This window comes from Panthera tigris, chromosome B2 (assembly GCF_018350195.1).
Source record: "Panthera tigris isolate Pti1 chromosome B2, P.tigris_Pti1_mat1.1, whole genome shotgun sequence".
NCBI lineage: Eukaryota > Metazoa > Chordata > Mammalia > Carnivora > Felidae > Panthera > Panthera tigris.
Window position 1 is genome coordinate 99,206,629 of NC_056664.1, and position 25,240 is coordinate 99,231,868.

General features: G+C 40.6%; 1 protein-coding gene across 1 annotated transcript; it reads left to right on the plus strand.

The window, feature by feature from the left end:
* Positions 1-1,499: 1,499 nt before the first annotated feature.
* Positions 1,500-24,762, plus strand: AMD1 (adenosylmethionine decarboxylase 1). Its single transcript, XM_042986997.1, has 9 exons — positions 1,500-1,945; positions 18,082-18,168; positions 19,318-19,444; positions 20,008-20,110; positions 21,184-21,226; positions 21,349-21,493; positions 21,829-21,921; positions 21,998-22,153; positions 22,560-24,762. Exons 1-9 carry the CDS (start codon positions 1,836-1,838, stop codon positions 22,698-22,700), a joined length of 1,005 nt encoding a protein of 334 aa, XP_042842931.1. The 5' UTR covers positions 1,500-1,835; the 3' UTR covers positions 22,701-24,762.
* The last annotated feature ends 478 nt before the right edge of the window (positions 24,763-25,240 follow it).

Genomic DNA, 25,240 nt, shown 5'->3' on the forward strand with positions numbered 1-25,240 from the left:
TGAATTGTTATTATCATAAAACAAGCAACATTTCTCTTTTGTCCCAATTCCCAGTTTGAGTTGGATGCTTTTAAAAACATAGCAAGAGTACTCTATGTACCTACCGCACAACATAGCTTCTTTCAACAGTTTTCATGGAGAAATGTGAACAGATTCACGTTCTTGTAAGACAAGTACTACCCTGGAGGGAATCTAGAGTGCAAATTCAAACCACATCTTTTTCACTAGGTTTTCCACACTTACAACATGATCTCATTTCACTTTTGGTTGAGGGAAGTCTTTCTCTAAGGATGATAGGGAAAAGTCTTTTGTGTTGTAAATGGTAATTTTATGACCAGCTGGGTTTTTTCCTCCCATATTCTTGAGTGAAAGTCGTAACTGTTACCACAATTTTGCCACCTCAGGTTAAACTGTTTGACTACACCTTAACAACTATTTTACAGTTTACATTATTCCTGAAGTATTAAATATATGGTTCTTTATTTTAAATTTTTTTCAATTCATGGTTCTTTAAATCACCGCTAATGATAGGTCAGAAATCTCTATTATATAAATTTCCATGTAAATTCTTTTGAAGCATGTGAGATGATAGCACTGTAAATTTTGGAGGTGGGGGCCCCCTTTCAACTAGCTCATCAGTTTGAGAACATTCAAAAAAATATTATCAGACAATTTCAGATTATATTTATTAAACCAGTTTCTAGAAATAGTTTTAGAAAATAAATTCCCACCCGTTGACCTAATCGAGCACGGAGTTGCCAGTGCTTCACGGCAGCCGCTGAGCTCGGCCAACTCCAAGGCTGGGCGAGCCACATGGTTGGAGGTAGGTAGAGCCCTCCGAGGCTGGGCGCCACGTTGCTTTTCCCTTTTTAAATAGGCAGACAACGCTTCGGGCTATTGTGTAAAAGGATCGAGAACTCCTTTTCCTCGAATATCAGCTAAGGCAGGGGCAGAATTAAAGCGCCTTCTAATCCGACCCTCGGCAACATGTGCGTCACGGACAAATACTGAGTTTTAATGTGTGGCTTCTTTCGTCCTGAGGAAACACATACTTTAGAGAATGGCCAAGTACCACGGCAATCGCGGTGAACTGCACAGGATCAAAACCACCACGCCATCCCAGCAGTGGCCACCGCCCCCGCCGAACCCCGCCAACCCTAAGGATCCACCCATGTTCTCTGCTAACCAGTTTAACGCAGCGCGGCGCACCCTTTCCCCACTCCGTTCCCGTTCTCCCCACCCATTCTGCATTCGACCCCAGGCTCTCAGTCGCCAGCCGGACAACACAGCGCCGTCTCCCGCCCAAGGGACAGCGCGAACCCAAACCGCAGCGCGGCGGGTAGCTCTCCGCGCTCCCGGCAGGCGGGCCGCCAGCCAGCCGCAACTCGGCGGCTGCTGATTGACAGGCAGGAACACCTATGAGCCTCAGAGGCGGGACGCTGCGTCACTTCCTGGTCTTTCGGGGGAGACGGCATATATAAATGCGGTGCTCACGCAGCGCCCTCGCTTCCACAGTATGGCCGGCGACATTAGCTAGCGCTCGCTCTACTCTCTCTAACGGGGAAACAGCGGACTACAAGAGACTGAACTGTATCTGCCTCTATTTCCAACAGACTCACGTTCAACTTTCGCTCACAAAAAAAAAAAAGCCGGGAAAATTTTATTAATCCTTTTTTTAAAAAAAGTTAATATAAAATTATAGCAAAAAAAAAAAAAGGAACCTGAACTTTAGTAACACAGCTGGAACAATCCGCAGCGGCGGCGGCAGCGGCGGGAGAAGAGATTTAATTTAGTTGATTTTCTGTGGTTGTTGGTTGTTCGCTAGTCTCACGGTGATGGAAGCTGCACATTTTTTCGAAGGGACCGAGAAGCTGCTGGAGGTTTGGTTCTCCAGGCAGCAACCCGACGCAAACCAAGGATCTGGGGATCTTCGCACCATCCCAAGGTGGGTGCTGGGGGCTGTCGCTGCCTGGAAGGCACCAGCCACGGGCTGGGGTCGGGGGCCCCGGGTTCCCGCAGCCTTCAGGTGGGGGCGGGTCCGCGGGCGGGGCTCGTTTCGGCTGCCGTGGTGGGGGGGGCTCGGTGCTGGGGGGAGCGGCCGCGTCCACGCGTGGCCCGAGCCGGCTTCTCCCGCCGCCGTTGCCGTACCGGGCGCTGCCCGGGGGGAGGGGGAGGAGGCCGGCGCGCCGCGTGCTCAGGTAACGTCCCCCGCGCAGCGTGCGGGGCGGCGGGCGGCGCCACTCGGTGTGGTTTGTGGGCCCGCGCCGTCCGACTTTCCTCTCCGGAGTTGGCGGTCGGGACCCCGGGTGGGGGCGCCTTGGGGCCGCGCGGGCTGCCTCCCGGCAGGTGTGGCTCAGAGAGCTTAGTCAGGCGCTACTTCGGGCGTTCCCCTCTCGGGGAGCGGGGAGGGAGGGAGTGGGTTTGAAGCCGGGCTCGTTCTCTCCGCGTGCTTCGGGAGGCGGGGGCTCTCCCGGTCTCGGACTGAGGGTCTGGCGCGCAGGCCTCCCGCCCGCGGTCGGCGCTGGCAGCATGTGGCGCCCGGGCGGCGGGGATTGGGCGGGAGCAGTGGTGTCGCAGTGGCTGGGCCCCACCGCCGCCCTAACGTGCTCTGCACCAAAATCCTTTTCGGGGCGGCCCCGGAGCCCACCGAGGCTGGCCCCGGAGACTCTTGACCTTGGCTGTGTAACCTGTTACCGCGTCGGCGGGTTCCGGGCGAGGTGCGGGGTGGAGAAAGGTTTGTCTAAATTTACGGGCTAGAGGCCCGTCCGAGCCAGGACATAATACCTTTAATGCCTAAGCCTGCAAAGGAATCTGGGGCCCCAGCCTCCCACCCCCGGCAGTCACGCGAGAGCGCTGGGCTGATCGCGCAGAAAAGAAGAGGTCTTCTCGTGGTCTTGGGAAAGCAGAGAGCAAATGGAAGTACAGGCGGTTGCGAAGGTGCCTGGGCCTTTCCCGTGGCGCTCACACCGCTAGGCACCCCTTGCCTTTCCGCGCACAAGTGCGGCGAGTGTGACGGTGCGGCGGAGGAACCGGCGCGGCTGCCTCGTTGAGGCGACGACCAATGAGCTCCTGGGCCCGACCGAGAGCCTGGCCCCAGGGTGTGGGCCAATGGGCGTTTCAGGAATGTAGGCTGCGCTCGCTGCAGTCCCTGACAAAAAGCAACTGGAGAAGGGAATCCAGGCGGACACGTGCTGCCGGGACTTTTAAGGCAGTAGGTCTGTCTTGAAGGATCCTCTTGCTAAAAGCGTCGTGTTAGCTAGAATGTGACAGGTCTCATTTTTCAAGCTTTGTTCGACACTTAAAATGTCTAACGTAGCCCTTCACTATGTGCCAGGTTCAGCTTTAATCACTGTATTATAGGAGGCAGTTACTTACAAATACTGGGAAGCTTAGTATTTCCTCCATTTCACAAAGGGGGAAACTCCCTGGTGGTGATAGGCGTCTGGTGAAACAATTGTGATCAGATAATCTAGAAAATCGTGTCATTGAAGAACTAATAAATACGTCTCTCATAAGGTGGTTAACAAATGGTTTTGCTCTGACTCTTTAAATGTTCTGAAGCTTTATTTGTAAGCACACATTCTTAATAAAGGGAAGAGGGCTTTTCTTCCTTCCAAGTTCTTAGGCAGAAATGCCAGAATTTAAGATTGGGCTTTTTTGCTTAAGTTCCCTGAGTCAAGGAGGAGGGAGAAAGGGTTACAAAAGGGCAGTTTGCTTTCTGTAAGTAAGAACCACTGTTCCTTTGTACTTTGGTCAGCAGAAATTGTTTTGCTCCCTCAGTGTGGCTCTTAAAATGATGACAAAAGTTAAACCTTCAAGGACAGAATATTGTTTTGTTCGTGAGTTGGTGAGGTAATTTTATAGACCTTTAACATTCGTTAAATCACTATCTTGAGAAATTATACCACACTTAAGCTGTTGTAGATAGAGCAAGTAAGAACTGGAAAGTCTGTTTAACTGAGAGGTCTTTTGGCAACCTTGGTAGGAACTTTCTCTGTGACCTGTCAATCAAGCATAAATAAATTGCCTCTGGAATATCTAAATTTGAATTCAGCATTTAATAACTAGCTGTTTGATGTCTCTTCATCTCTAAAATGAAGACAGTACTGGTACCTACCTTCATTGAGTAGTTGTGAGGATTAAGTGGGTTACTTTAGGTACACTACTTTAAAAACTGACACATAGTAACCACTCTAAGTTATTAATTATCTTTGGGGGTTTTTTGTTGTGAGGGGCTTGGGGTTTTGGGTTTTTTTGCTTTTTAAAGGCCATTTTTTTTCCTTTTCCCCCTTTTTAAGCAAACAAGGTTGTAGAAGAAAATATGTCAGATTGTAGTCTAAAAGACTACGTATTAAAGGGTGTCCTAGCAATTTGATGTATTTTGACTCCAGTAGAGGAGATAGTGTCATTGGGGAGTTTTAGATTGCACCATTATAATACATTCTACGAAGTATTTTATCTTTGTAGCCTTATTTTTATTTAATGATAAAATTTTATTTAATGATAAAAATGTTGAAGGCAGAAAGGCCTTATCTCCACTCTCAGTCATCCATTAAAATGCAAACAGACATTTTGTGTAGTGTTTTGTGTCAACATACCACAATTTTTTCATTCTGTTAATGATCTTAGCAGGTTTGCATCCTATTTAAGATATCTTTACTCACTAGAGGTTAAAGAAGATGTTCTTTTTTCCTCCTAAACTTTGTTTTGCTTTTTGTATTTAGATCTGCATTTCCATCTGGAATTGATTTTTATTTTTAATATAGTATGAGGGAATACAATGCACTTGAAGCAAAATTGGCTCATCTTTCCAAGCTTTAACTCCCAAGTTCATCTAGAACTGTTCTGTTAAACATTTCCTACTCTCCTGTAGGCCATTTAGTAGAATTCACCTTAAGTATAATCTGAACAAAGTATGTGATATGGAGAATCTTTTTACTAACTTCTCAAAGGAGACATGGAGCACATTATACAGTTTTTGGTTTTGTTATTTTAAGAAGAAAAATCCTGTCTGGACTGGGTTAGAGAATGCTGGCTAACAATATGGACAATATGGGATTTTTTTTTTGAAGAAGATCATTTTCTTTTTAATGTTTATTGTTTATTTTTGAGGGAGAGACAGCATGAGCAGGAGAGGGTGAGAGGGAGAGGGAGACACAGAATCTGAAGCAGGCTCCAAGCTCTGAGCTGTCAGCACAGAGCCCAACATGAGGCTTGAGCTGACAAACCGCGAGTTCATGACCTGAGCCGAAGTTGGACATTTAACCCACTGAGCCACCCGGGTGCCCCGCTTAACAGTATGTTTAAGAAAAGCGGCATTCTGGGGCCCCCGGTTGGCTCAGTCAGTTGGGCGTCTTCAGCTTAGGTCATGATCTCGCGGTTCGTGGGTTTGAGCCCTGCGTCAGGCTCTGTGCTGGCAGCTCAGAGCCTGGAGCCTGCTTCAGATTGTGTCTCCCTCTCTCTCTGTCCCTCCCCCTGCTCATGCTCTGCCTCTCTCTCTCAAAAATAAATATTTTTTTAAAAAGCAGCATTCCATATCAATAAAGGAATAGATGATGTGTTCTAAAACTGGCTTATTTCACACATTATAGGAAATGGCAGCTATGGGGAGGAAGTCTGTTAGAAAATTAGAAATTTTGAGGAGAGGAAAGGTTTTTTGCTTTTGAATTCATAGCCCTGAGCTATTATTCTTAGTAATGAAGTGGGTTCAGATGGGAAATTGTAGTGGAGGCGAAGAGAATAAAAATTATGGGAAGGTTAGAGGTGTATTATTTGCACAGTTAATGTGAAACTATAAAAACTACAATCTATGGTGGTCATGTTGGAAACAACATTTAGGACAAAGTGGGATGTTCTGCCATTTCTCTCCTTCAAATTTTGTAAGCTACAATTTAAATCACTATCCGTATAATTACTGCTACATTCAGTTGATTACTTTCAACAGGTGCACTTTAAAAAGGGTGGCTTGGAGATAGCAGTTTAAACTTTTTCAAAACTTCTTTGAGAAAGGTAACAAGAGAAGCTTACTTCAATAGGAAGCTTTTCTACTTAAAACCTTTTTACACTAAAAGGTTTCTTGGGTAGGGGTTGTAAATTCCTTCAATGTAAAATTACTGATTCTGCAATACTGTGCAATGATGTAGTCAAGTAAGGCAGGAGTTCTGGGAAAGTTAATTTTGAGGTGTGACTTAGAATCCTTGCAACCAGCCCTCATCCTTTACAAAAAATTAAATTGTAGTTTATAGTGTCTGATCTACTGCATCTTAGTAGGATCCAACTCTTTGGGTGACATGAGTGATAAAACTCTGCTCTGAAGGGTTTCTTCCACCTGCGAGCAGCATTCTGTTCCTTCAGACATTTACTTTGTAAAATTGAGATTAAAAAACATCTAACACGTGGAGCACTTGGGTGGCTCTGTTGGTTAAAGTGTCCGACTCTTGATTTCAACTCAGGTTATGATTTCATGCTTTGTGGGATCGAGCCCATGTCAGGCTCTGCTGCACTGCTAGCATGGAGCCTACTTGGGATTCTCTCTCTCTCTCTCTCTCTCTCTCTCTCTCTCTCTCTCTCTCTCCCTCTCTCCCCTTCCCGTTTGAGCTCTCTTTCTCAAAGTAAATAAATTAAAAAAAATTTTTTTTAAGCATCTAACATTAAATTAACCATTTTTTGTAATTTTCTTTTTTCGAGAGAGAGTGGGGGGGGGTGCAGAGAGAGTGGAATAGAGGATCCCAAGTGGGCTCTGCTCTCAGCCCAGAGTCTGCTTCACATCTTCTCTCCCTGTCTCCCTGCGCCTTCCCTGCTCCTGCTATCTCAAAAATAAACATTTAAAAATATTTTTATAATTTTAATTTTTTTTTAATTTTTACTTATTTTTTTAAAATTTACATCCAAGTTAGCATATGGTGCAACAGTGGTTTCAGTAGATCCTTTAATGCCCCTTACCCGTGTATCCCATCCCTCCTTCCACAACCCCCATTAGCAACCCTGTTTGTTCTCCATATGTAAGAGTCTCATGTTTTTGTTCCCTTCCCTTTATGTTCATATGTTTTGTATCTTAAGTCCTCATATGAGTGAAATCATATGATGTTGGTCTTTCTCTGACTAATTTCGCTTAGCATGATACCCTCTAGTTCCATCCACGTAGTTGCAAATGGCAAGATTTCATTCTTTTTGATTGCCAAGTAATATTCCATTGTATGTGTATATGTGTTTGTGTGTATATACCACATTTTCATCCATCCTTTGGTGGACCTTTGGGCTCTTTCCATACTTTGGCTTTTGCTGATAGTGCTGCTGTAAACATTGGGGTGCATGTGCCCCTTCAAAACAGCATACCTGTATTCCTTGGATAAATACCTAGTAGCGCCATTGCTGGATCGTAGGGTAGTTCTATTTTTAGTTTTTTGAGGAACCTCCATCCTGTTTTCCAGAGTGGCTGCACCAGCTTGCATTCCCACCAGCTGTGCCAAAGAGATCCTCTTTCTCTGCATCCTTGCCAACATCTGTTGTTGCCTGAGTTGTTAATGTTAGCCATTCTGACAGGTGTGAGGTGGTATCTCATTGTGGTTTTGATTTGTCTTTCCCTGATGATGAAGGATGCTGAGCATTTTTTCATGTGTCAGTTGGCCATCGGGATGTCTTTGGAGAAGTGTCTATTCATGTCTTTTACCCATTTCTTCACTGGATTATGTTTTTTGGGTGTTAAGTTTGATAAGTTTTTATAGATTTTAGATACTAACCCTTTATCTGATACGTCTATGTTGTTTGTAAATATCTTCTCCCATTCCATCGGTTGCCTTTTAGTTTTGCTGATTGTTTCCTTTGCTGTGCAGAAGAAGCTTTTTGTTTTGATGAGGTCCCAATAGTTGCTTTGGTTTCCCTTGTTTCTGGAGACATACTGAGTAAGAAGTTGGCTGCGGCCAAGATCAAAGATTTTTTGCCTCCTTTCTCCTCTAGGATTTTGATGGCTTCCTGTCTTACATTTAGGTCTTTCATCCATTTTGAGTTTATTTTTGTGTATGGTGTAAGAAAGTGGTCCAGGTTCATTTTTCTGCATGTCACTGTCCAGTTTTCCCAGCACTACTTGCTGAAGAGACTGTTTATTGGATATTCTTTCCTGTTTTGTCAAAGGTTAGTTGGTCATACGTTTGTGGATCCATTTCTGGGTTCTGTATTCTGTTCCATTGATGTGAGTGTCTGTTCTTGCACTAGTACTATACTGTCTTGATGATTACAGCTTTGTAATACAGCTTGAAGTCCGGAACATTTAAAGATATTTTAAAATGATGTGTACATCCAACATGGGACTTGAACTCCACCCTGAGTTCAAGGGTTGCACACTCCACCAACTGAGCCAGCCAAGTGCTGCATTGGGTTATTTATTTTTGTTCTTGTGGAAGTTCCTTATATATTCCTAATGTTTACCTTTTATCACCTATTTGATTTGCAAATATTTTTTCCAATTCTGTATTGTGTTTTCACTCTTTTGAATGCTTTCCTGTGATGTGCAAAAGTTAAGTTTGATAGTCCCATTTGTCTTTTTTTGCCTTTGTTGTCTGTGCTTTTTGTGTCATATCTAAGAAAGCACTGACAGATCCAGTCTACTGAAGCGTTTCCCCATGTCTTCTAGGACTTTTGCAGCTTTAGGTCTTAATTTTTGTCTTTAATCTATCTTAAATTAATTTTTGTAGATGGTCATAGGAAGGATCCAACTTTATTATTTTGTGTAAACACCCAGTTTTCCTAGCACCATCAGATGACTCCCCCCCCCCCACCCCCAATTTTGTAGTTTTGGCACCTTTGTTGAAGGTCATTTGAGGCATTTACTTACTATATTTAAAAGTATGGTCAGTTGTCCATTTGGGGTCTTGTTGAATCAGATAACAAGTCGTTTTAGTTGTTTCTTTTCCCTTGTAAACACTCCGGCTTGTTCTGTTTTTATTAAATCACAGACTCTTTAAGAAAACTTTAAATATAGGGGTGCCTGAGTGGCTCCGTTGGTTGCATGACTCTTGATTTAGGCTCAGGTTATGGTATCACGGTTAGTGAGATGAAGTCCCGCTTATGGTCACTATCAGCACTGAGCCTGCTTGGGATTCTGTCTCTCCCTGTCCCTCTGTCCCTCCCTGCACATAAGTGCACTCTCTCTTTCTCTCTCAATAAATAAACTTTTGGGGTGCCTGGGTGGCTCTGTCAGTTGAGCGTCTGACTTCGGCTCAGGTCATGATCTCACAGCTCGTGAGTTCAAGCCCCACATCAGGCTCTGTGCTGACAGCTCAGCGCCTGGAGCCTGCTTCAGAGTCCGTGTCTCCCTCTCTCTCTGCCCCTAACCTACTCGTGTTCTGTCTCTGTCTCTCTCAAAAATAAATAAACATTTAAAAAACTTTTAAAAAATAAGATTTTTTTAAAAACTTTATTTTTAACATTTTATTTATTTTTGAGGGACAGACCAAGCACGAGCAGGGGAAAGGCAGAGAGAGAGGGTGACTCAGAAACCGAAGCAAGTGACTCAAATCCGAGCTGTCAGCACAGAGCTGGACTCTGGACTCAAACTCATGAACTGTGAGCTCATGACTTGAGCCAAAGTTGGATGTTTAACTGACTGAGCCCCCCCAGGCGTCCCTAAACAAAAAAAATTAAATATAAAATATAAAATTTTGCTTTTCTGGCATAGTGATCTAAGATTATTCAATCCATGTACTGTTATTAGTAAAGAGTATCCTATTTTGGGGTGATACATGATCTGGTTGTCTGGGATCCAATAAAGCTTTATTTACAAAAGGAGGCTTGGGGCGCCTGGGTGGCTCAGTTGGTTGAGTGCCCGACTTTGGCTCAAGTCATGATCTCATGGTTGTTGAGTTTGAGCCTTAGGTTGGTGTTGGTTTTTCACCTTTCTTTTCATATACATGTATTGACATTTTTGGTTTTATTTCTCTCACATCTTGCCCCTTGATTTATTCACTCTCTGAAAGCCTGTGGGCTATTCTAAGATTGTCTTTTTGATTGATAAACCATCCATTTGTTTTAACAAGTGTTGTGGGTTTTTCGGTTTTTTTAATGTTTATTTTTGAGAGAGAGCATGAGCGAGGAAGGGGCAGAGAGAAAAGGAGACACAGAATCCGAAGCAGGCTCCAGGCTCTGAGTTGTCAGTACAGAGCCCGATGTGGGGCTCAAACCCACAAACCATGAGATCATGACCTGAGCTGAAGTTGGACGCTTAACCAACTGAACCACCCAGGCACCCCAAAGTGTTTTTTTTGTAATGTTGATTTATTTTGAGAGAGCACCTGTGCATGAGTGGGGAGGGGGCAGAGAGAGAGAAGGAGAGAGAATCCCAAGCAGGCTCTGCCCTGACAGCACAGAGTCTGATATAGGCTCGAACACACGAACCAGGAGATCATGACCTGAGCCAAAACCAAGAGTCTAGATGCCCAGCCAACTGAGCCACCCAGGCACCCCTAAAGTTTTTTAAAGCAATTGTGTTCTTTCATACTGTGACTTTGAAAAAATACTAGATGGTTTCTATTAGGTGAGGAAGAGCTTCGTTGCAAAAATTATTAACTAATGAGTGAGTGCAAGAGCATTCTGGTGTCCCTCAAGGTGGAATAAGCACTGTCTAGCGTTTACTAAAAACTTTGGACAGAATGCATGGATTGCATTCTGAGGATTCTGGAAAGTAAATGTTAGCAGGTGAATTGGAGAAGGAAACCATAACTCAAAATAGTACTGAGACAGCTATGATTTCCTGTTTTTTATTTCCTTTGGTTATCTCTTGGGGTGGTCTGAAAAGCTGCCAGAAGCTGGTAACCGCACACTAGGTGCAGACAAAAAGAGCTCCGAAAGAGGGCCAACCTGGTCCAAGAGAGTGGGGGAAAATCTTTTTTGTTTTTGTATTGCTTTGCTTTGTGTGTGTGTGTTTTGGCCAGAAGAACTGTGGTCCCAAAAGTAAAGAGCATCATGGATATATCCCTGTTGCTATTTTTTCTTTTCATTTCCCTGTTTGGCCAGAGAGGGACAGATAGTCAAGGCAGAGTGGAGAGAACCAAGAATTGGGCCCTCACCCTGAACCAGAAATTGTCAGCAAGATTATGGGGAGGAGAAAGATGAAGAAAGTGATCCCATAAAGATTTATATGAGTACCACTGAGCTGCTCCTGTGTGGATTTGATCACAATTTATCAAAGGCTTTGAAAAGTGATAGGTCACCTCCCAGTCCCAGTCTGGCCACTGGGTGACAAGCAGGGCAGATCTGAATACCATGGCAGGGGCTTTCATAACTAAACAGAAATCATAACATATAACCCATAGAAGTTGGGTAAAAACTTGAAGACTGAACTTAACCATTTCAATTGCCTGCTAAATCAATTTTTTTTTAATTACTTTTTTAATGTTTGTTTATTTTTGAGAGTAAGAGAGGGAAACACAGAGTGTGAGCAAGGGAGAGGCAAAGAGAGGGAGACAAAGAATCCTAAGCAGGCTTTAGGCTCCAAGCTGTCAGCACAGAACCTGACATGGGGCTCAAACTCACAAGCCGTGAGATCATGACCTGAGCTGAAGTCAGATGCTTAACTGAACCACTCAGTTACCCCTAAAACAGTTTTTAAAAATCAGCATGCTCCATAGGATTTAAACAAGATTTAAAATTATATAACATGATCAAAATGCTAAGGATGCAATCATAAATTAATAACAAATCACCAAGAAATTCTCAGCATCCATCAAAGGAAAAAGACTGCAACTTCAAGGTGATGCAGATCAAGATTTACAAACAGCTATCATAACCATTCCATAAGAAGTAAGAGCGATTTTTTTTTTTTTTTTTTTTTTTTTGGTATGTGAGAGAGACAATCTGAGGCGGGTAGGGGCAGAGAGAGAGGGAGACACAGAATCCAAAGCAGGCTCCAGGCTCTGCGCTGTCAGCACAGAACCTGATGTGGGGCCTGAGCCCAGGAACCGTGAGACCATGACCTTAGCTGAAGTCAGCCATTCAACCAGCTGAACCACCCAGGTGCCCCTTGAAGTAAGAATGAATACTCTTAAAAGGAAAGACGAAGTCTTAGAGAAATAAAAGAAAAAAATTTAAAAATACAACAGGAAAGGGGCACCTTGGTGGCGCAGTAGGTTGAGCATCTGACTTTAGCTCAGGTCATGATCTCGCAGTTTGAGTTCGGGCCCCACGTTGAGCTCACTGATGTTAGTGCAGAACCTCCTTTGGGTCCACTGTCCCCACCTCTCCCCTGTTTGTACTCTCAAAAAAAAAAAAAAAAAACCAGGAAAATAACTACTGGAATAAAAAGTTTATTGGGTGGGCTTTAGTAGAATGGAGATGACAGAAGATTGACTGAACTTGAAGATAGATCAGTAGGAGTTACCCAACTTGAACAACACAGAAAAGATTGGAAGAAATGTCCCAAAGGTCTCTCAGGTTCTGTTCAGACCAAAAAGTTTAATATGTTTGCATCAGCAGATTCCCCAGAAAGAGAAGGGTGTGTTGCAGGAAAAAACCTGAAAACAGAACTATGTTCATTATAATGAGTAGATTCTACAACTAAATTATTTGGCCGTGAAATGAGTAAGTTTCATTTATGTAGATTAAAATAAGATGGCATTTCAAGTGGAATGATCTAGTTAACAAGATAAACTTACCTTTTTAATAAGAATTGCCCTCTAAATACCTGAATTATTAGCGTGACAAATTGAAACAGTAAAGGATCATGTAACTATTTTAAATTTAAAAATTTTAGGGCTGTAGCGGGGGGCCTACCTGGCTCATTTGGTAAAGCATGTGACCTTTCGATCTCAGTCACGGATTCAAGCGCCACGTTGGGCATAGGGATTACTTTTTAAAAATAAATGAAAATTCTAAGGCTGTTATTTCTCCAAATGTCCATAAGACCTCATCAGAATAATTACTTATTGCCAAAGTCAACAAATATTTGAGGACCTTCTATGAGCTGGACTAGGCACTGGAGATAAAAACAATACAACACAAAATCCCTAACTACATGGAATGAGTGTAGTGGGATTGGCATGAATACCAAAATAGCCACACAAATACTAGGTAAGCATTCTGAGGTTTTTTTTTTTTTTTTTTAAACATTTATTTATTATTGAGAGACAGAGTATGAGCATGGGAGGGGCAGAGAGAGGAGGAGACACAGAATCCGAAGCAGGTTCCAGGCTCTGAGCTGTCACCACAGAGCCCCATGCAGGGCTCGAACCCACAAACCGCGAGATCATGATCTGAGCCAAAGTCGGACACTTAACTGACTGAGCCACCCTAGGCGCCCCAGCATTCTGAGTTTTAAAACCCTTTGAGGTGCCTGAGTGGCTTAGTCAGTTGAGGGTCCGACTAAGGTCATGATCCCAGTGGGGTTGTCAGATTGAACCCCATGTTGGGCTCTGTGCTGAGCGTGGGACCTGCTTGGATTCTCTCTGCCCCTGCCCCCCACCATTATGTGTGCACGTGCTCTCTCTTTCTCTGTAAAGTAAAAAAACCTTTTAATGACATTTGGTCTGGTGGGAATAGTGAGGTGATTTGAGCTAGAAGAAGGGGGCTGCGGACAGGAGTTCTAGGTAGGGTGAAATCCATTCCAGCAGTACTCTCACTCCCACATGGCATGATATGGGTAAATTGAGTTTATGGTGCCCTATTTCTAGGAATGGTTGGTGGAAAAGCCCAGTGTGACTGAAATACTGGGAATGGGGATAGAGCTAGTTACCTGTATATTTTGTCTGTGTGTTTTATTTATTTCAACTGTTCTTCTGATACAGTGTCTTTATATTGCAAAATTTGAGTCAAATGAGAAGGGGAATGCCAGGAGATATGAAGATTAGATAATAGTTTATTCTCTGGGTGTAAAAAAGGATCACTCTGTAATGAGGGGACCTGGAACTGTTGAGGGATAGATTGACTATACTGAAAATAAAGAACGTAAGCTTATAGTGACTGGGATTCCTAGCCCCTTACCCTGTTTTGCCTACTAGAAATCTTAATGCTCTTTAGGCAAGAGAATGGAGTATTTGGGTAATCTGACTTGCCCAGGAAAGAACTTAAAAAAAAAAATAGTGATAGGGAAGGAGTTCCACAGTGAAACCACCCAGTCACCGTGCCCTGCATAAAGGCCCACAGTAAATACACCCCATCCGGGTGTGTAGACCTTCTGACTAGCTAAGTCTTAGTACCCTATTCTTGGCCAAGAATCACTCAAAAGAAATGCTGAAAGGAAACAGTTGGGGGAAGATCTAAGGATAAATTAATGCATAGAAAACCAAACCAAATGAAAAAGCAGGACAGCTTTTAAATCCAGAGAAAAACAAAGTTATACAAGAAAGAAAAAGTTCATGGAGCACAATTAAAAGTCTTAACATACTGTTAACACTGCTGTGTGATTCATGAAAATTAAGAGAATAAATCCTAAGAGTTCTCATAGTGGAAATTTTTTTCTTTTTTTGCTCTTTTTATTGTATCTGAGATGGATGCTAAACTTACTGCAATAATCATTTCACAATATGTAAATCAATGCTGTAGGCCATAAACTTACATACAACGATATGTATGTCACTTACAAAACTGGGGGTGAGGGACTCAGCATGGATAGTGAATAAAAACTGAGAAGGGGTGATAGGACTCAGTAGCATGGCCAGTGAGTGTAGAATTCTAATGGGTGAGCTGAATTCTAATGGGAAGTCATTAGGTAAGATCTAAATTAGATAAGCTCTAAAGAGAGACCCCTGTGCTTCAAAATTCGACTTAAAGCTTCTTGTATTTATAGTGTATTAATTATAATTAATATTTATATTAATATTGTATTAACATTATTTACCTTTGTGTTCAGTATTTTGGACACAGTATTTCTTTTTTTTTTTTTTTTTTTTAAGTTTATTTATTTTTGACAGAGACAGAGTGCTACCATGAGCTGGGGAGGGACAGAGAGAGAGGGAGACACAGAATCTGAAGCAGGCTCCAGGCTCTGAGCTGTCAGCACAGAGCCCGACGTGGGGCTCGAACTCACAAACTGAGATCATGACCTGGGCTGAAGTCGGATGCTTAACCGACTGGGCCACCCAGGCGCCCCAGTATTGGAATTCTTATTATAGGTAAATATTGTATGCATTATGTAATTTAATCTTTATTAGTCCTGTGAAGTAGGTCTTATTGCCCACCAGATATTTAAAAAAAAAAAAAAAAACCTTGGGACACCTGGGTGGCTCAGTCAGTTGAGCATCTGACTCTTGATCTCAGCTCCAACTCAGCTCTAGTCTTGATCTCTGAGTTTTAGGGTCGTGGTTTCGAGCCCAGGCATGAGGCCTACTGGAGGGGGGAAAAAAAAAAAAAAGCCTATTTATGGAATACTGGGTTCCAGACACCTGGGTGGCTCAGTTGGTTAAACGTCTGACTTCAGCTCAGGTCAGCTCAGGTAATGATCAGATCAGTTGGTGAGTTTGAGCCCTGCATTGGGCTCTGCGCAGACAGCTCAGAGGGTGGAGCCTGCTTTAGATTCTGTGTATCCCTCTCTGTGCCCCTTTCCTGCTGATCCTCTTTCTCTGTCAAAAATAAACATTAAAAAAAAATTTTTTTAGAATACAGTGGGTTCTGAAATACATACATTAGTGAATTTTGAGTCTTAGAAATGGGAAAGCCCAAGCTGTTGCTTGGCTTCCTAAAATAAGAGGATTCAGATGACCAGTTTGTATTGTTCAGAACTGTGTCTTAATTGCAACTTATTTTCTTTCCTAAATAAAAAATTGTACCATTTTAAAAATTTGAAACAAACTGCAAAAATATGTCCCACTCTAATGTGTATTTAAGTTTTTTCAGATAGGTGTCAGTACTGTTCAATTTAACTAATTTGCCCAACGTATTAATGTAATCACTGCCTTCTCTATTGGTCACATAATTGCCCACTGGGCCAGTAATAATCTCTTCTAAAAATGATGAAACAGGCACAAAATGCTGGTAGGATTGATTGGCACTGTGCTTGATTTTTTTTTTTTTTTAATTTTTTTTAATGTTTATTTTTGAGAGAGAGAGCGAGCGACAGAAGCAGAGACTGAGAATCCTAAGTAGGCTGCTGTTAGCTCAGAGCCAGAGGCAGAGCTCTATCTCATGAACCGGGAGATCATGACCTGAGCAAAATCAAAGGTCAGATGCTCAACCAACTGAGCCACCCAAGGCGTCCCACCTGTTTTTGTGCTGGCTGTGTTGTTGAGGATTTCTTTCTTTCTTTTTTGTATCCTTTTTTTGGTATTATTTATTTTGAGAGAGAGCACAAGTGGGGGAGGGACAGAGAGAAGGAGAGACAGAATCCCAAGCAGGCTAATAATCCGTATCATTAGTCCAGAGCCCCATCACACCCCTCGAGATCATGACCTGAGCCAAGATCAGGAGTTCCACACTAACGACTGTGGCACCCAGCACCCCTGTTGAGAATTTCTTAAAGATTCTTAACTGGATAAGAAAACTAACCATAATATGCTCTTTTGGGGGGTATTCAAGAATGATCTGCCAAACATTAAGAGCCTTAAAAACATTTCTAGCCTTGGGGTGCCTGGGTGGGTCAGTCCATTGATCCTTGGTTTTCTGGCTCAGGTTATGATCTCACAGTTCGTGAGTTCAAGCCCCACATGGGCTAGCTGCTCTCAGCCTGTCAGCACAGAGCCTGCTTTAGATCCTCTGCCCACCCCCCACCCCCCCCCGCCGACTCTGCCTCTCCCCTGCTCATCCATGCGTGTGTGCTCTCTCTCTCAAAAATAAATTTAAAAATACTAAAAACACATTCCTAGTATGTTTTTTTAACTGGTAATTTTAAGTTTGTCCTGTGGAACTGTTTTATGTATTTCTGTTTATAGTGGGCATGTTAAAGAGGAAGCACTTTAAAAATTTTTTTTTAATGTTTATTATTTTTGAGGCGGGGGGAGAGGAAGAGAGAGGGAAACACAGAATCTAAGCAAGTTCCAGGCTCTGAGCTATCAGCACAGAGCCTGATGCGGGGCTTGAACCCACAAGCCATGAGATCATGACCTGAGCTGAAGTTGGACGCCTAACCAACCAAGCCACCCAGGCACCCCAAAAAGGAATCACTTCTTAGGTCTCAGATAAATTAAAACTACTTTATTTAGTTATGCCTATTTGACTTCCATTTTGCTGTCTATTACCTGTACTTAACAGACTACTTTGTTGAAATGGACATTTCCTGATCCTATTAAAGAGCTTGTAGTGTTCCCAAAATTGCCAGCAAAAGCCATTTTTCAAGTTTTTTATGTTCTTAGACTTGAGACACCACTAGGTATTATGATCATCAGCTGCCAATTTGATAGAAAATAGTATCTATACACTGAGTACCAGTTTACTTGCTGTCAGGCCTTTAAATCTTTTTGCCAGGCTAATCAGTGAAGAAATGGTGCTCTTTAAATTGTAATTCCAATAGTAAGGTTTAAAAATCTAAGAATTTGAGGGGCGCCTGGGTGGCTCAGTCAGTTGAGCGTCCGACTTTGGCTCAGGTCATGATCTCGCAGTCTGTGAGTTCAAGCCCCGCGTCGGGCTCTGTGCTGACAGCTCAGAGCCTGGAGCCTGCTTCAGATTATGTGTCTCCCTCTCTCTCTGCCCCTTCCCTGCTCATGCTGTGTCTCTCTCCATCTCAAAAATAAATAAAAACTTAAAAAAAAAAAACTTAAAATCTAAGAATTTGATAGACAAAAAACATCCCATTTTAACTTAATTTCTTTACTGCCTTGCTGGTGAAAAGGTAATGATTTTCCTTGGTTTATGGGCCTTTTTCATTTCCTCTGTGCATGGCTTACTCATTTTGTCATTTGTTTTTTCTTAATAAATTGTAAATAGTGTATAATTTCCAGTTTTCCAGTTTACTCTTTGTTATTGAGTGGATGTGTCGATTATAGATAGACTTTAGAAATAAATCTAAATATTATTCATAAGAGAAGATGGAACAAGAATGTGACAACATAAAAAATCCATTGTGTAAATTGTTAGAACATTCAAGTGTGAGAGTTTTATAATTTTTATTCAAGTAGTCAAGTGCTGTTATGACTTAATCACATTTTTTTGTGTGTTAAATAATAGATCCGAGTGGGACATACTTTTGAAGGATGTGCAATGTTCAATCATAAGTGTGACAAAAACTGACAAGCAGGAAGCTTATGTACTCAGGTAAGTCCTGCAAAAACCAGCTTTTTAGCTACCTAATAACAGTCTGAACCATACATTCATTACATGGAATCTCAAATTGTTCCTCTGGATTTTAGTTCTATAATCATTTTTACTTTGAGAAATATAGTATAAAATAAAGTTTTTTTGTTTGTTTGTTTTTAAGTTTATTTACTTATTTTGTGAGGGAGAGAGAGAATCCCAAGCAGGCTCCACGCGTCAGCACAGAGCCCAACACAGAGCTCAACCTCATGAACCCTGTGAGATCGTGACCTGAGTTGAAACCAAGAGTCTGGACACTTAAACTGAGCCACATAGGCACCCCTAAAATGTTTGCTTTAGATGTCCCAGTGTGTTCTGAAGTTTTACCTAATAGCTCTTCAAGATGGTTGCCATCTTTACCTCCTTGTAGTTAGCAGAAAGTATCTGTAAAAGGTGGTAGAATGGCATTGTCCTTTTGCCCTCAGCCCCAGATAGAGAGGCCTTCCTGTTTAGTGTATGCCTCTCAATGTCAGAACTTCGAGCAAAGTGAAAACCTAGCTTCTTCCTGTAAATACAGTTGCTATAATAGAATAAAGCCATTCAACATGTTTATAGGTACAAAGCTAATTTATTCAATGAAAATACTAATTTCTTATACGTGTTATAATGGACCTTGGGGCTACTGGATTAACAAGGTACATAAGGTGTCTGTTTTTATCACATGCTTATTATGTGCTAAGAATATAATGGTGAGTAAAAACAAACATTCCTTTTCTTCATGGAGCTTATTATCTAGTGAAAGAAATAATGAGATGGTTACAGAAATATGTGTGAGAGTGGATAGTACAAGGTGAGACATGAATTTAGTAAATAATATCCTAAGATAGGTGAGGTGAGGAGGAAAGTTTAATAGTAAAAGGGGGTTTGTATAATGAGCTAATATGCTTTGTACCTGATTCAAGACCTGTTTGTGGGGTTCTAGAACCTTAAGCTCATTTTTGTATACTAGAAAGGGCGGGATACTGTAGTACATTTTATGCTTCCTTGAGATCCTCACATTTTAAATTAATAGCCAAATTTTAGATTGTAAATGATAATCCAATAATAGATGAATTGTATCTCAGTAATACATAAACGCCATTATAACATTGTGACTTTTTCCAAATGCAGTGAGAGTAGCATGTTTGTCTCCAAGAGACGTTTCATTTTGAAGACATGTGGTACCACCCTCTTGCTGAAAGCACTGGTTCCCCTGTTGAAACTTGCTAGGGATTACAGTGGGTTTGACTCAATTCAAGTAAGTAATCAAACATTTAATCCTTTTTTCTAGACAAATGTTAGGGTTCTGTGATATGCCTAGTAAATAAATTTTTGTATACTTCTTAGTTGTAGTCACTGATTTTTTTGAAACTAAATGTATACACGTTCTCAAAAATCATTGTTTCCATGCCTATTTAAAACCTCAGATCCAAAATTACTGCTCTAGAAATAATGTACCTTGTTTCTACTGCTGTTAAGACCCATCATGTATAGATTGGGTATTTTTTAGTTTCTAGAAACTCAGAGATGTGATCTGCATTCTTAGTACATTGTTGATACTCTTCTCCAGCTTAAATAAAGTTGGTCTGTATGACAGTAATTCATGGATATTGGTCTGAAACCTTGCTCTGACACCAGGGCCTTCATTTTTGTTTGTTGGCCAGCAAAAGATCACCTATCTTTTAAACCTATTAAAGGGAAAACATGTTAAATTTCATTGGAGAAAATATTTATAGATTTGATTTTGTTATGCATATGCAGAAAATAGTTGACTAGGAAAGGTGATAGAATTCTGTGTATGAAGTTATCTGTCTTTTTCAGAGCTTCTTTTATTCTCGTAAGAATTTCATGAAGCCTTCTCACCAAGGGTACCCACACCGGAATTTCCAGGAAGAAATAGAGTTTCTTAATGCAATTTTCCCAAGTAAGTTTAAATAGAATTGAAACTTGTTTCTTTAGAGGTTATATCCTTTCAGAGATCTTTTTATATTTGTGAAAGCATATGTATGCAAGGATATATATTAAGGATAAATATGTCAATAAAATTAATTACAAATTCTAGAGTGTATATATGCACGGTAAGGTCAGTATTGACAGGATGGAAGAAGAAAATGAATTGATAACTTGCCAGAAGGAGACATGATCTTTGTCTAGCCAGTTGCTCTAATTTATATCTAATTTAATGGTTATGAAGGCTGTGCTCTCTTCCTTCAGAAAAAGGTATAGTGACTTCATAAACCCATGCTAAGATGCTGTTCCATATAAGAAACTTGGGCTTGGCATTCTATTCAGGAATTGAACTGGCTTAAAAATGATAAACACAGATCATAGTGTCACTTCAACCAAATTGGCAAGATTTTCTTCCATTTACTAACTTTTTATTTATAGGCCGTCCTTTTTGAACTTCAAGGTCAGGGAACTAAAAGTTATCTAATCTAATACCCTTAATACACTTATATTCTAGAAGAGGCTGAAAACCTAGGATGATTTTACTAACTTGGCACAAAACCATTCACAGGCATGATTGAAGATTCCCCCCCTCCTCCCTCACAGACATGATTTGAAAAGAAAGTCCAATTTCTATCCTGTTCTTAATCTAATATGAAACTATACAAGGCTGTATCAGTGCCGAGTATAATTTAGTGTAAATATCTTCCAGTTAATTTACTGTGTTAAATGAGGCTTTGGAACAACAATATGGAAGGAACATAATACATAAATAACTTGTATTTACGTGGGAGTGTAGAGAAACAGGTGATCAAATTCCATTTCCTTAATGGAGTTTTAGGGGGAGAGGGTGAGCCATACTTTTCTCAGCACTCAGACTAACTCCCTAGTTGAAGTATATCTCTAATGATTTTTTTTTTTTTTAATGGGATGATGAGATCCTGCCTGCTTGGGAGGGAAGCACTATCACCCTAGCTATTGGAAGAGTGGAGGCTAAAGTATCCTATGAAATGGAGCTGTTAAATTTATTTTATTCTCCTCCCTCAACAGATGGAGCAGCATATTGTATGGGACGTATGAATTCTGACTGTTGGTATGTTGGACACAGTTCTATGGGGTTTTTTTGTTTTTTGTTTTTGTCTATATAGGATTTATTTTAAATTGCTATTTGTCATTTTCAGAAACTTTTTTTTTTTTTTTTTAACTTTTATATAGGTACTTGTATACTTTGGATTTCCCAGAGACTCGGGTAATCAGTCAGCCAGATCAAACCCTGGAAATTCTGATGAGTGAGCTTGACCCAGCAGTTATGGACCAGTTCTACATGAAAGATGGTGTTACTGCAAAGGATGTCACTCGTGTAAGCATTTTCAGGAATTCTTCTTTAGGACTAAATATTTTAACTCAAAGTGTATTCTTTTCTTCTTTTTTCTTTTTTCTTCTTTTAATGTTTATTTTTTATTTTTGAGAGAGAGAGAGACCGCATATGAGCAGGGGAGGGGCAGAGAGAGAGGGAGACACAGAATCTGAAGCAGGCTCCAGTCTCTGACCTGTCAGCACAGAGCCCAATGTGAGCTGAAACTCACAAACTGAGAGCATGACCTGAGCCAAAGTCGGATGTTTAACCGACTGAGCCACCCAGGCCTGTAAGTGTATTTTTCAAATTTGTATGTAATTCAGTCTTTCCTTTCCCAGGAGAGTGGAATTCGTGACCTGATACCAGGTTCTGTCATTGATGCCACACTGTTCAATCCTTGTGGGTATTCGATGAATGGAATGAAATCGGATGTAAGTAATATTTTGCTTAATTATTAAATATTTAAGTGTACCCATTTCATTATTAACATAAAACTGTTTCTCTAAGGGAACTTATTGGACTATTCACATCACTCCAGAACCAGAATTTTCTTATGTTAGCTTTGAAACAAACTTAAGTCAGACCTCCTATGATGACCTGATCAGGAAAGTTGTGGAAGTCTTCAAGCCAGGAAAATTTGTGACCACCCTGTTTGTAAATCAGGTAATTTGTTTTATTACTGACAATAAAATCTTACAGGAAATGAGGATAGTGAATCATGTCATAAAACGTATCCTAAGATGGCATGTAACAGCAGATATCTAGAAGTACCACTGGGTGAGGTTATTAGTAGAAGCGATGCTTTGTTATTGATTAGACTTGGTCCTTGTTTTATATCTAGCCCAATTAATGGGTTCCTTCTGTCCTGTTTTCCCTGTAGACAGATGGGGAGGTGGGGGGACAACATAGGATGATGCCCCTCTCCATCCACTCACGGGACAGCTAAAGTATTCAAATGCCACAGTTTCTTTAAGATAGTAGTCTTAAATACTTTTTAAGTGACTGTTGTGTTTGAAAATACTTCTGCAGATTAGAAGCACTAATGATTGGTTTAAATTCTTTTCCCCAGAGTTCTAAATGTCGCACAGTGCTTTCTTCGCCCCAGAAGATTGAAGGCTTTAAACGTCTTGATTGCCAGAGCGCTATGTTCAATGATTACAATTTTGTTTTTACCAGTTTTGCTAAGAAGCAGCAACAACAGCAGAGTTGATTAATAAAAATGAAGAAAAAACGCAAAAAGAGAACACACATAGAAGGAGGTGGTGGCTGCTTTTTAGATATTGATACCGGGGGCCGTGCTTTCCATAACCACCACCTTGTAGCTGCAGAAAGCCCTAGATGTAATGATAGTGTAATCATTTTGAATTGTATGCATTATTATATCAAGGAGTTAGATATCTTGCATGAATGCTCTCTTCTGTGTTTAGGTATCCTATGCCACTCTTGCTGTGAAATTGAAGTGCATGTAGAAAAAACCTTTTACTATATGAAACTTTACAACACTTGTGAAAACAATTCAATTTGGTTTACGCACAATGTAATATTTCTCCAGGTATCATCCAAAATTCCCCACAGACAAGGCTTTCGTCCTCATTAGGTGTTGGCCTCAGCCTAATCATCTGGGACTGTTCTATTAAATTGCTGCCAGGATTTTACATCCAGTTACCTCCACTTTCTAGAACATATTCTCTACTAATAGTACTGAAACCAATTTCTACTTCATACAGATGTTTTTTGCAACAGTGATTAAAGTTTATCTTCCACGAGTCGAGTCCTCTTCAGAAAATGATTGCAGTTACCCATTTTGTGTATTACTATTTTAACATTATTGCTTCCTGTACCTGTACTTCCTTTAATTGATTTCATTCCTTGCCATGGTGTCTTGTCTCCCGACCCCTCCCCCCCTCAATAAAGCAATATACTGTTACACTGTGGGTTTATACTAATCTTATACCCGGGAGGGGGAAGGGGAATGGACCCTGGGCTTAATTTTATTTAAAGGTCAAAGGAGTTTGTCCTCCTTTTATATTGGCGTGGACTCTTTTGGGAGATAGTGACCAAAATAAACATGGTGATTAGCAAAGAAGACACATAAATTTTATTAGGGTATACTGGCAGAACTGTTCCAGAAACTGTATGCCATTCTGTATTCCCATTAATGAGATTAGCTTCTCATGAGTACCATGCCTTTACTAACTTGCTAAGTGGTTGTGTAAAAGAATTTTTATCGCTAAGTTTATTGGCAAGGAAATAAAGATAAAGGTTGTATTGGATTTAGTAAGTCATCTCAGATGATTTACCTTAACTTTTGCTTTTAGCAGCTATCTCCAATAATTTTCATTCACAGTATATCATAAACTTTGGTTCAAAATGGAGTCTGTCTTTGCCATGTTATGACTTAAAGTTCTTTGACTTTGTGTGATGCATTATGATGGTGTTCTGACTTCCTGGTGTTCTTTCACCATGGTTTCATAGGATCAAGTGAAACTTCCCCAACTGAGAACTGTTCAGGGTATTCAGACATACAGTGAAGCAGAATGCTATCCATAAGACATAAAATTCCAGACGTTTATGGGAAATGACTAAAAATACAGGCTTTGAGGAGTTGGCATCTTTTAGGTATATTTGCAAATACTGGGATATAAGCAGCTGAGAAAACAGCAAAGTTGACTAAATTTTGTATTCTTGTCCTCAAATTTTTTTGATTCTTTCTGGATTGTTGCAGTGATGTTTTTTTGTTCCTTCCGTATTTATAAATGAAACACTTTTTTTAGTGTTTCTAAACATAAAATCTACTTGGTTTGAAATCAAGTGGTTGGAACACAAATTTTGACTTTTATTTTAAGCATGTTGATTCAAAGTTTCATTGAAGAAACTTTCAGTCAATGGATCAGTTTGATTCTGTAATTAGCACACAGTACCTAATTAATGTTTTGTACTGTTTTGAGGACCAATGCTCAAAGTGGATTTTGTTCTTGAACAGTGTCCCAGTAGATTTGATGACATTTGTTGGCTTGAGGTCTGATTTTTTTTTTTTTCTAATAGATTTAAGATTTCTATCTAATGTTGAAACTGCACAAATTTGTATGGAATAAAGCCTAGAAAAATTAAAACTGTAGATTGAATAGTAATCAAAATTAATCCTAGTGTGTATGATGGAGGAGGGAAAATTTTGGTGCCATAATTTCTCTCTTCATGGTGTTGGACTTAAATCAGTTGAAATGTATTTCTGTACCACAATTTAAGCTTCAATAAAAGTTTGCTTAATTCATTGTCTAGTGACATTCAAAAAGTTTTTTGTTGATGTATTTTTTAAATAGTATAGACCAAATACTAGCCATCTGCAATTTTTATAATTTGAGGGAATTGGTATTTGGTGGTTATTGTCCAATGTTTGAGTAATCATGAAGACAGAAGATCTTTAAGCTCCTGGGAGAATAAGTAATTTATACTCAGATTTAAACATTTCTTATTAGTGGCTTCATAACTAAAGCTTAAGAGAAATAGCTGGGCTATATATATACCAGGATATCAGAATAGAAGAGGTAAGTGGTAAGAATAAAAAAGTGTGTTTGTGAGTTTGGAGTTAAGTCAGAAGTTTGAAGGTGAAATGTTCCAGGTTTTATAGAATAGGCTCTTAATAGGTGAGGGAGAACAAGCTATAAACTTAACTGGAACAAAGTTATAAGCTTGATCATTTTTGCCATGTAGGTACATGTCTCATGATCACTTATTTGGCAAAATTTCAGT